This window comes from Mauremys reevesii, linkage group 11 (genome assembly GCF_016161935.1).
Source record: "Mauremys reevesii isolate NIE-2019 linkage group 11, ASM1616193v1, whole genome shotgun sequence".
Lineage (NCBI taxonomy): Eukaryota > Metazoa > Chordata > Testudines > Geoemydidae > Mauremys > Mauremys reevesii.
In genome coordinates, this window is record NC_052633.1 from 75543043 (window position 1) to 75554742 (window position 11700).

Below are 11700 nucleotides of genomic sequence, written 5' to 3' on the forward strand. Positions count from 1 at the left end.
CAGGGAGCAGCTGGGGGACTCACTAGGCAGCACTGTGCTGGGGGAGGCCTCACTATGGGGTGCTCTCCGAGTCAGTGATCGCAGTGCACTGCTGCCGGGAGCCCCATACCCCAGGGAATGGGAGTGGGGGGGTGCTATGGGGTGCTCTCCCACTCAGTGCTGGACCCAGGGGCCACTATCATGCGGGGGGGGGGCGCTCCCTTAGGGTCACTATTACCAGCAGTTAAGCAACAATATTCACCGCCCTGCACGAGAGACACAGAACAGGGGCTCAGACACCCTGGGGTGGGGCTCAGCTCGCTCTGCCCTGCTGACCCAGACCTGGAGGGGGGCAGGCTGTGCCACGGTGGGAGCAGCCCCTCCACAGGGCACTAGGCAACGTGCCTCGTCTGTTTTCTCCTGCTCTCCCCTGGGGAAGCCGGGGCAGGGGTGAAGCATGGGGGGGGGGGTGTTTCTGCTGCAGGCAGCTGGGCAGAGAACACACCTAGAATGGGGGCTGGGCCACGGAGACAAGGAGCAATCACGTTCCAGGTCTCAGGCAGCCTCTCGGGTGGCAAGGCAGGAAGCGGAGGAGAGTTGCTGCCTTGCCGCATGGCAGAGATGTTGGGCCCGGGCCCAGGCCCAGGCCAGCTGGGGCAATTCCTCCCCTCCCCTCCCCCTTCAGCAGGCTCCTCCTTACGCACCGTCCTGCATTGCTGGGGGCTGAACCAGCCGCCGTGCCCCGGCCCAGAGGTGGCTGCATTTCAGTGGTGGGGGAAGCGCCCCTGGCCTGGGACCCGCTGGGGCGAGAGGCAGTAGGAGAAAGGCCGAGACGGGCGCACGGCCAGAGCTACCTTTATTGGAAGAGATTTTCAGCTACAAAAGAGTGAAAAACGGATTTAAAATCCAGCGTAAAAAGAGCTGGTGCTGGGCGGGGCGAGAGCTGGCACAGCAGGTGAGGCTGGGCAGCAGAACCAGCCCCTTCTCCCCACGCCCAGCAGATCCACTCCAGGCCATCAGGGCCCCTAACTCCCCTCTGGATCTTACAGCCCTGTCAGAGCGTGCCCCTGCCCCTCCCCCCCCGACCCTCCATTGTGCAGCCCACGGACCCAGAACCTCATGTGCCCCCTCACTCCCCCCACCCTCCATGCTGCCCAATGCAGCAGGGGGCTGAGATCCCAGCTTCACTGGGAGGCAGCAATGGGTGCGGGTGAACAGTGCCCTCCCCAGACTGGCACCCCTGCTTGGGGGCACCCTAATCCCCCAGCAGTGTCGCTGCACCCCACAGCCGCCAAGCCCACGTGCCAGCCCCAGGCAGCCCCACCACCCTGCCCCCACCCAGTAAAGCCTGAAGGGTCTGGTGAAGAGAAGCCCGACCCACGGGGTACAAACGCTGGCTTGGAACTAACGCGGGGGCCTGGCCCTCCCAGGCCAGCCCTAGCTGGGGAAGATGAAGGTCTTGATTCTGCCCAGATCCATGGCTGCCTCCAAGGAGCACTGCTTCAGTGCCAGAGGGTCGGGCCAGTCCTGGGGGCTGAGGGCTGCGGACGGATGCCAGCCCCAGCTGGGGCCGGGCGAGCAGCCACTGCAGCAGAGCGCCGGGCGAGCGGGGCCCAGGCCGAGTCCAAAGGGGGCAGGCGGGGTGAAGGGGCGGCTGGGGCTCGTGCGGTTGGATCTCTCACAGGTGCTGCGCCCTCTGCGGAGTTTCAGGCAGTTTGGGCAGAGAGGGGGCACTTGCTGGGGACTAGTCTGCATGGCAGAGCCTGGGGCCTCCGTGTAGGACAGTGCCGTCAGCACGCTGCCCCACAGGTACAGTGCCGTGGCCGTCACCCCACCACCAGGGCAGCACTGCTCCTCCTCCGTCTCGTTCTCCACCGGACAACAGGAGCTGCTATCGGAGCCAGAGGGGGAAAGGGGGCCAGGCAGCCCCAGCCCAGGATCTGGCAGCTGAGTGACACAGGGGGCGAGGGGTGCCCCAGAGCCCAGCGGGCGCCCACCATCCATGGGGAACAGCAGAGGCCGGAGGGCAGCGGGGCCGGCACTCCTCACACCCACGACCTGGTGCACCACAGTGACAGAGGCGAAAACTGCAGCAATGCCCGTCAGGTACATCACGCCCAGCAAGCAGGCCAGCTGTGAGGAGAGAGAGACTGGTCACCCAGTGCCCGGGGGGGCCACACAGACAGTGACCCTAGTGCCCTTCGCAGGGGGCAGGCCAGCTGTGGGGACAGAGAGACTGGTCACCCAGTGCCTGGGGGGGGGCACACAGACAGTCACCCCAGTGCCCTTCGCAGGGGGCAGGCCAGCTGTGACGCCAGTACCCCTTGGCAGAGCAAAAACGGCCCCACCAGATGCCAGCTAACGCCATGCAGAGGACGTCGGGGCTGGAACCAGGGCTCTCCGCTGCAGCCCTCCGCCCCAGGCTCTGACCAGCAGCTGGCGCGGGGGAGAGGGGTGACAGACTGCCACCCACCTGCCAGCAGGAGTGACCCATGCTGACCACTGGCTCTGTCCTGCCGGGGGCAGCAATGCACAAACCACTCCGCCCTGGTCCAAAAAGGGGGGGAGGGTCGTCACTTTCATCCAAGTTTGCCCAGGAACATCTTCATAAGCCAAAATGTTTGGCAAAAAAGCCTGTTTCCTCCCAGAAGTGCTGCCGCTGTGGCTTGAGACATACCCTCAATCAGTCAGGCTCCGCCCTTGGACTACATTTCCCATGATGCACCACCTCCCCCCCAAGAGTGAATGCTGTGGTGCATCATGGGAAATGAAGTCCAGCAAGCAGAAAAGGCAACTGAGGCACATCTCCCAAGAGGCTTTGCGGCAGCACTTCCACGGTAAAACGATTCCGTTTTCAGGAGTTTGGTTTCTCAACAAAAACTGGAATTTTCCCTGGAAAATGTTCTGCCCAAAACCTGCCTGATGGAAAGCAGCTCTCATGCCCTCCAGCAGGGGGCAGTGCACTCATGGACATGGCTCCTGGCTCTGGCCCATGGCCTCCTGGCAGGGCCGACACTAGCCATTTGGGTGCCTTACACAGCCCCCCTCGCCCCCACGGGGGCTGTGTGGGGCCCCAGGCCTCCGGGGTGGGGGGAAATCTGCTCCTCCCCCCAGGGTCTGGGCTACGCTCAAGGCCCGTAGGGCCCAGGAGGCAGGAGCTGTGGGGGGCCACTTTGGGGGGCCCCATAGGCCCAGTGGATTAGCGGGGGGCCAGGAGCAGCCCACTGCGCTTCCCTTGCCCGGCCGAGTCGCTCAGGGGAGGGGGCTTGGGGAAAGCGCCCCCCCCCCCGCACTCTCCAGCAGCAGCAGGAATCGGAGCAGCAGCCTGCTCTACTCTGCCACCTCCGAGCCGCGTCTCTCCGCTTCCTGCCGATGGTGAGCGCGGGGGGCGTCCTTTCCCCAACCCCCCCTTCCCCGAGCGACACGGCTGGGGCCGCGTCTCTCCGCTTCCCGCCGCCGGTGAGCGCGGGGGACGTCCTTTCCCCAACCCCAACATTCCCCGAGCGACACGGCTGGGGCCGCGTCTCTCCGCTTCCTGCCGATGGTGAGCACGGGGGGCGTCCTTTCCCCAACCCCCCCTTCCCCGAGCGACACGGCTGGGGCCGCGTCTCTCCGCTTCCTGCCGATGGTGAGCACGGGGGGCGTCCTTTCCCCAACCCCCCCTTCCCCGAGCGACACGGCTGGGGCCGCGTCTCTCCGCTTCCCGCCGCCGGTGAGCGCGGGGGGCGTCCTTTCCCCAACCCCACATTCCCCGAGCGACACGGCTGGGGCCGCGTCTCTCCGCTTCCTGCCGATGGTGAGCGCGGGGGGCGTCCTTTCCCCAACCCCCCCTTCCCCGAGCGACACGGCTGGGGCCGCGTCTCTCCGCTTCCTGCCGATGGTGAGCACGGGGTGCGTCCTTTCCCCAACCCCCCCACACTCACCGGCAGCGGGAAGCGGAGCGCCGTGGCTGGGACCTGGCGGAGTAGAGCAGGCTGGGGCCACGTTGCTCTGCTTCCCACCACTGCCAGTGAGTGCGAGATCGCTGGGGAAAGAGGTGGAATGAGGGCGGAGCAGGGGGGGAAGGTTAAGAGGTGGGGCGGAGGGAGTTGTCCAGGGCCCCACAGCCCCTAGGTACGGCCTGTCCCTTGCAGTGGGCGCAGCCTGCAGGGGGCCGGCCGGGGGATAGGGCTGGTCGCTGGAGCTGGTGCTGCTGCGTATGCACACAGCTGCCTAGGGCACCATGAAATTTCATGGTGCCCTACGCAGCTGCGTATTCTGCGTATGCCTAGGGACGGCCCTGCCTCCTGGTTCTCTCCCTCCTGTGGTGCCTCCTTACGGGAAGGCTTCCTGTGCCCTCGGGGCCTGGCCAGCTCTTACCTTTGCCACCTGCTGGTAGAACTGGCCCAGGGCATGCTGCCAGAGGGACTGCTCCAGCAGGACGCACAGGTCCGTGTAGGTGAACCAGCCACGCTGAGTGCCCTGTCTCCTTGCCACACTGAGGGGAAGGAAGGCAGTTAGCTGTGTGCTCTGGGCACAGACCCTCTCCTGCCCTGGCTGTGCCTGCAGCTGCCATCGGTGAATGGGTGGCTGCCTGCCTCGCAGCTCCTGGCAGAGTCTCTGTGCCTCTGCCCGCGGGTTCAGCGTGCCACTGACGAGCCCCAGGTCCCTGGCGGCTGAAGTGCACTGGTGCCATGTGCGGCTCTGCTCAGGGCGAGCCCAGGCCAAGGAGGAGCTGCCTTCCCCCTCTCTGCCCTGGGGCCTGGCATGTTGACTCCCCTCAAAGCCCCACCAGGGGAAGAGGGTGCAGACCCCGCCCCACACACCAAAGGGATTCCGCTGCCGGGTAATCGAGGCCACCTCGGACAAGCTGTGACTAGCACAGGCCTCACCCAAGTCCAGCCTAGAGCTCCCTGGGCAAGTGGACGGCCTGCTCCTGGGACAGCTCCGGCTGGTGGGAGGGGTTTGCAGAATGCAGCGAGTGGGGAGCGAGGAGCCCAGAGCAGGGGCTGGCCGACACGTACCCCAGCAGATCCGGGCATGGCAGGGCAGAGGTGCTATATCTGCCTCGGAGCCAGACCCCTGCCATGAACACACCCCCTCACCCCGGTGCCCCAAACCCCTACCATCCTTCCAGCCAGCTCAGCACTTCAAACAGCTCCTTGGGGTCAGTGTAGAGGGTCCAGTCCTGCAGGAAGGGAAACACCGGTCAGGCGGAGGGTGCCCGGTAACAGCCTGGGCAGGCAGGCGCCCCCAGCATGGACTGAGCGGGGTCAAGAGAGGCTGGGCAGCCAGCTGAGGAATTCCAGCTCCATTTGGCCCATTGCCCAGCCTGCCCCCTCCGCCCTGCCCTAGCCCCCTCGTGGTGTGATCACTGCTCTGCCCAGCCAGAGCTCAGACGGGAGCCTGGACAATCACCGCCTGCAAGCGGGAGTCCCCGTCGTGCTGCCCCCAAAGGGACACTCTCGCTGGCCCTCCGCAGACACGGCTGGCCCGGGGAGCCCAGCAGGGCCGCAGTCGCATGCACAATGGCCAGGAGCCAAAGGAGGAGGGGGGGACTTCATGGGGGAGGCAGATCCCAGGCTGGACAGAGCCAAAGCCTAACGAGCTGCAGTAAATGCTACGTTCCCACAACGGAACAACTCTGCGCCAGCCCCTGCTGGCCCCTCCCACAGGGGAATGTGCTACGCCAGCCGGGGCCCCAGGCCAATCTCCCCTTCTGCACGCCAGCCCCCGGCCCCGCAACCAGCCTCGGCTCAGCACCCCCAGCTGCCCCTGACGCGCTTTGAGATGCTCCAACCTGCACTCTCGGGTGGGCCGGGAGCGCCTCCTGCTGGTCAGCTGTGCACACTGCACTGCTGACAGCCCAGGGGGCTCCTGGCCGGGAGCGGGGGTCGGGCAACAGTCAGGGGCAGAACTAGGGGTATAGTTTGTGCGCGAGGGAGCAGGCTGTTCCCAGCCCAGGCTGAATGGGGATGGAGCAGCCCACACCAGGGTGGGCCCCACAGCAGACACATTCCTCCATGTCTGATCTTGGCTCATGGGGGCAACAGTCCCGCTGCACCCTGGGAAAGGGGCCAGCTGCTCCCGCCCAGGCGGGAAGCCCTCTCCCCCTCCGTCAGCTGATCCCATTCCATGCAGCCTCTGATTTCACCCCACGCCCCACTGAGTGCAGCACCTCAGCAGGCCCTGGCCCGGCTGCCCAGGTCAGACGCCTCCTGGAAGCTTAACAGGCACCCCAAGTGCTAGGCCCAGCCCTGAGCTCTCGCAGCGTGCCCACCTCTGCTAGTTAGCTGGGTCACCCTCAGCACTACGAGCTACCCCGGCGCCCTGACGCGCCATTTCTCCTCTGCCCAGTGCCTCTCACCCGGACACAGACAGACGCCGAGCGAGCACGTCCGGACTGGTCTTGTCACCTCGCTCTGGGTCTGTGCAGCGCCCGGTGCAACAGGACCCTGATCGTGTGTGCGCGTGTGTGAGAGAGAGAGAGAGAGATAAAGGGGCCCCCCAGTGGGCTCAGGACACAGGCACTCCAGCGATTACATCAGCACTACTTACAATGGCGCTCAGGAAGTTCATCTCCAGCGTGTTAACGGTCTGCACCCCCACCTTGCCGGCTGCGCCCCATTCATCGTTGAACACCTCCTCCTCCTCCCCTTCGTCATACAGGTACTTGCTGGCAACCATCTGCAAGCCAGGAGCACAACGCCCGTCAGCACGGCCCCCAGGGAGAGCCCGCCCTGCCCCAGCCCACTCAGGGCCTGGCTCACCATGGAGATCAGGAAGAGGTCCGAGGAGGAGATCTGCTGCAGGTACTCGGGGTTCCGGTGCCGGAGTCTCTCGATGTAAACCAGAGCCAGCATCATGGAGCAGGGCGAGATGCAGGCTTCCCTGTGACCGCGGGGCGAGAGCAGGACTTAGGGTTCCTCTGCGGCCCGGCACACACAGCGTCCCACCACTGCCAAGGCAGCCTGGCTGCTCCCATCCCTCCACGTAATGGGCAGGGCAGGGCATACGCTGCCTGCTGCTGGGTAGAACAAGGTTTGTGTGCACGTCGGCACGCCCGTAACTGCCCCTGGCAGATGGACAGATCACACCAGGTGGCTCGGCTCCTCCTGCTAGTGAAGCTGCGTCTGGCTCCTCAGGCAGGCGCTAACAGGCCCAGATTGTGCCTGCAGAGCTGCCCTGAGTGTCATGGCATTCACAAAGGTCACGGCTTTCTCTAGTGGACAGAGCGGCCCAGCCGCAGGGCTCTGAGCCCACCAGCGTCGAGCTCTGCCTGTGTCAGGAAATCCTTCAATCCCTCACACAGAGACAGGAACCGCCTGGACAGAGCTGCACAGGCAGTGGTACCGGCTGGCTCCCTGCCCCGCCAAGGTGCAAAACCCAGAAGCCTCATTGCTCACCTTTGGCACTACAGAAACCTGAGAGCACCAGGTCCCAGGGAGCTACCCCAGGCTGAAATACAGACCAGACAGGCATGGCGTGCACTGCCATATAGCTCAGGGACTGGCTGTGCACATCAGTCAAACAGTGACCCAGGACAAGCGACCCAGGAGAGCATCAGAGAGGCAGACAAGGGAAAAGGCCCAGAGAAGCTCAGTGCAGGGCCATCGAAATCCAGCACGACAGCACAGGGGCGATGCCTGGGGTGGGGATGCTCTCCGGCAAGAGGCTCCCCATCCATGTGGCTGGTAGCCACGCTGAAGTGTCGAGCCAGACCAGAGGCCCCCGCCTGCTGCAGACGACGGGCTAGGAGGGGTCGCGTCTTACCGAGACACATGGCAAACGTATTTCTTCTGCAGCCTGCGGATGGGGCTGGGAGCTGCTTTCTGGAGCAACTCGACGGCGATGTCTAGGACAGAGGAGAGCGGCACAGGGATTAACACCAGCAATAATGCCACCCCCGTCCACCCCCCTCGATTCCCTCCCAATGAACAACCAACGCCAGCACCCAGCCGGGAGCAACACCCCTCTACCCAGAGGCAGGGAGCTCAGCAGGGAATGGATGCCCTCCCCTCCTGGAGCAAGATTTTCAAGAGTAATTTATGGTGCCTGGCTCGAGGCACCTGCCCTCGGAAACCAGCCCCTGAGAGTGCGTCTCATGCCGGGCAGCCAGAAATCAACCACCAAGTTCAGCATCTGTTACCTCGCTCAGTAGTCAGGGGTTTACAGAGATGCTGGCAGAAGGTCAGACAGAGATGGGCTCCCCAGTCGTTACGGGAAAGGCCCGAACAGCTCTGAAATTTACACCCTGGTTCTCAAACACAACCCAGCCTCAGTTTGGTGGGTCCCTTGTGCCACGCCACCCCCGCTGGATTGCTACGGCTATTCCAGGGGGCATGAGCGCAGAAGCAAGCTGTAGGGCAGGGACGGGCTCCTCGTTGTATTTGTAGAGCCCCCAGCACAGTGGCCCCCAGGCTCTACCCTAACACAGCTAATAAAGCGTAACGAGAAGGGAGACCTGCTGGGCACTGCTCCTGCAGAAACACCCCTGGGCGTGCACACATCTGTGGGGAAAGGGGGCCAGAGCCTTTGCCAGCAAAAAGGGAGGTCGACCCAGCTCCGTCGCTCGGGGTGTGAACAATCCACCCCTCTGGGTGATGTTGCTACGCCGACCTAACCCCAGGCGCAGCCAGCGCTAGGGCGACAGAAGAATACTCCCGTCAACCTGGCCACCGCCTCGTGGGAGGTGGGTTAAGCACAGCACTGGGAGACACCCTCCCATCTGCACTGAAGTGCTGCACCGGAGCAGCTGTAGCGGTTCAAGTGTAGACGTGGCCTTAGCAGATGACTGAGTTCATTCAGCCCGTGGGTAGTTCCAATCCCTGGCTCAGCACACGTCCTCGCCACACAGAGACAGGCACCACTCACCGGCCACCGGGCTGGAGAGATTGTCCAGGCTACAGTCTTTGTCCCAGCCATAATACAAGCGCTTCCGCACCCTCTCGCTCAGCTGCTGGTGCCCTGGCAGAAACTGAAGATGGGATGGGAAGGATGAGAACAAAGCTGCAGACCACCCAGCCCTGGTCCCAGAAAGATGTGCTGGGTCCTCAATACAACTGCAGGCTCAGGGATAGCGGGAACTGGGTGCTCCTGCCGAGCACTCCGATACCACGGTGACTGGTGCCATATGGGCGCCTGGACTGAGGGGGGTGGAGGGGGGGAGGGGGGGTAACATGGGCAGAAAGGGCTAGGTCAGAAACCAGAAAATATCATGTCCCTATAGAAATCCATGATACGGCCACACCTGGAATCCTGCCCCATCTCAAAAAGATACATTCGAATTGGAAAAGGTGCAAAGAAGCCAGTAAAAGCGATTAGGGGATGGCACAGCTTCCATACGGGGAGAGATTTAAAAGTCGGGGACTGTTCATTTTAGGAGAGAGATGGCTAAGAACAGAAGAACATCCGCACTGGGTCTGACCAATGGTCCCTCCAGCCCAGTGCCCTGTCTCTGATAGTGGCCAGCGCCAAATGCTTCAGAGGGGATGAGCAATACAGGGTAATTGTCGACTGATCCATCCTGTCATCCAGCCCCTGGCAATGGGAGGTTTCGGGATCCCTGCAGCATGGGGCTGGGTCCCTGACCGCACTGGGGGGATATGGCAGAGGTCTATAAGGTGTTGGCTGGTGTGGAGAGAGTGAATTGGGAAGTGTTGTGTGACGGGGTAAATAACACAAGAACCAGGGGTCGGCCAAAAGGGTTTAAGAGAGGCCCAAGGAGGCGCTTTCGCCCCGCGCCCAGCCTGCCTGCGCGGCTCCTCGCCAGGGCACGGGGCAAGGCCAGAAGCGTAACTGGCCCCCGAGAAGTTCCTGGGGGACGGTCCAGCCATGGCGCTTGGGCAGGGACACAATCCCCTGCGCTGGGGGCCCCTGGCCCTGGAGGACCGGGGGGGGGTCACTGGGTCACTGCCCGGCCCTGGCCGGACGGACCCTTGGGCGGACCCGGTCTGGGGCGGAGGGGACTGGGAGCCCGCGGCGGGGGGGGGTTTAGGGTCCCTGGGTTTGGGGGTCCCGCGCTCATCCCCGGGCCCGGCTCGGCTCCCGGCAGGGCTGGGCGCTGCTGGGCCGCGGGCTGGAGACGGGCCCGGCGGAGCCGAGCGGCGGGTGTAGGCCGCGCCCGCGCCGCGTCCTCCGGCAGGTGCCGCAGCCGAGAGAGCGGCCCGCGCCGCGGCCCTGCCCAGCGCCGCCCCGAGGCCCACGGGAGCCGGGGGGGGGAGGGGGGCGAGCGGGGAGCCGGCAGCAGGAGTCGGGGCGCGGGCCGGAAGGGGCGAACGGGGGCGCGGACCGGGGAGGGGAGCCGGGGGTGACGAGCGGGGAACCGGGGGCGGGCCGGGAGGGGGAGCACGAGCTGGGAGCCGGGGTGGGGGCGCGGGCCGGGGAGGGGAGCCGGGTGGGGACGAGCGGGGAGCCGGGGGGGGGCGGGCCGGGGAGGGGGGAGCACGAGCTGGGAGCCGGTGGGGGGGGCGCGGGGGACGCTCACCGTGAACTCCTGGAAGCCGCTCAGGGAGAAGGTCCCCTCCTCGTCCAGCAGCAGCCCGTCCAGATCCATCCCGCGGGGGGTGCTGGGGGCCCGGTCCGTACCGCGGCGGGGCGGGGGTAGGGTCCGTCTCTCTCCCTTCCTCTTCCCGGGGCAGGGGGAGTGTCTCAGGCAGCCCGGCCCGGAAGCTCCCGGCGGTGATTCACCAGCCAGCGAAGCTCCGGGCTCTTCTGCGGCCTCCTTACTCAGCGCCCGGATACCGCGGGGATGGGTCACCTAGTGCTTGTGACCCTGAGTCTGATGGGGCGGAGCCAGCTGGGGGACCCACGAGTACAGCGCCGAGCCCCCATCCCACCGGGCAGCTGAGTGAGAAGCAGGATGGGCCGGGTCAAGCACTGGGCTGGGAGCCAGGACTCCTGGGTTCTGTTCGCACCTCCAGCTCCGGGGGCTGTGACCCTGGCTGAGTCACTTCCCCCGCTGGGCCTCAGTTTCCCCTCTCTGCAAACTGGGGACAGCAGCTCACTACTTGGGGACTGCGCAACCTGATCAATGTGTGTGAAATGCTTCCTGCTCCTCTGGATGGCAGGACACAGGGGTAAAGGATGGAACATTATTACCTCCTGGCAGCTCATAAGCAGCTGGAGGACTTGAGAGGTTAAGATCCTCCCCCGTTATCTGCCAGGACAAACCTGACCCTGGGGTCATTCTTGCTTGTAGGTACAAACATGATGAGAAACTGTCACTTTGGCAAGTGCAGGGAAGTGACCAAGGGATTAAATGTCACATTCTGGGCCCAGGGCCGGTGTCATCCCAGTGACTGAGAGATGCCCAGTAACCAGCGGGGAACAGCAGTTCCCTCTCCACTTCAAGCTGCCATCTTTTGGGGACAAACTCGCCCATGGTGAGTTTTGTCACAAGGACATCCGGGCCTGCCACAGCGAGATGGTGTTATGTCAACCCCCATGTCCGGTGAGATTGCAGTGAGGAAATTGGGACATTCAGAAACAGCAGCCGGAGTGGTGATGGCCCCTGTTCACCCCCTGGCCAGGAAAGGAGCAATTGAGGGGCCCCTGGTGGTAACAGACATGCCGGAGGGATTGGATAAGGGACGACGATGGACGGCCCTGTGAGGGAGACTGGGGCCTGGCCCCAAGTTATCTGGCCTGTAACATCCCCGCTAGTGGGATCGACAGGCTGCAGCAGCCCGAGTTTGGTCCCAGGGAAAGGCCCAGAGGGGTGCAGACAGCCTGGGCTGCAGG

At 64.5% G+C, this 11700-nt stretch overlaps 1 protein-coding gene across 1 annotated transcript; it reads right to left on the reverse strand.

Annotated features, from left to right (window-relative positions):
• Positions 1-223: 223 nt before the first annotated feature.
• On the reverse strand, positions 224-11139 carry CNPPD1 (cyclin Pas1/PHO80 domain containing 1). Its single transcript, XM_039495845.1, has 8 exons — positions 10445-11139; positions 8833-8935; positions 7732-7813; positions 6729-6849; positions 6517-6645; positions 5085-5146; positions 4339-4456; positions 224-2112 (listed from the first exon to the last, which is right to left on the reverse strand). Exons 1-8 carry the CDS (start codon positions 10511-10513, stop codon positions 1417-1419), a joined length of 1380 nt encoding a protein of 459 aa, XP_039351779.1. The 5' UTR covers positions 10514-11139; the 3' UTR covers positions 224-1416.
• Positions 11140-11700: the final 561 nt, after the last annotated feature.

Excerpts from the sequence above, each read along its gene's own strand:
- CNPPD1 (XM_039495845.1), bottom strand. The coding sequence starts at position 10,513 with ATGGATCTGGACGGGCTGCTGCTGGACGAGGAGGGGACCTTCTCCCTG. Across the intron at positions 6,646-6,728 it reads ACCTCTTCCTGATCTCCATG|ATGGTTGCCAGCAAGTACCT; the intron begins GTGAGCCAGGCC and ends CCTGGCTTGCAG. Across the intron at positions 4,457-5,084 it reads CTGAGCTGGCTGGAAGGATG|TGTGGCAAGGAGACAGGGCA; the intron begins GTAGGGGTTTGG and ends CCTTCCCCTCAG.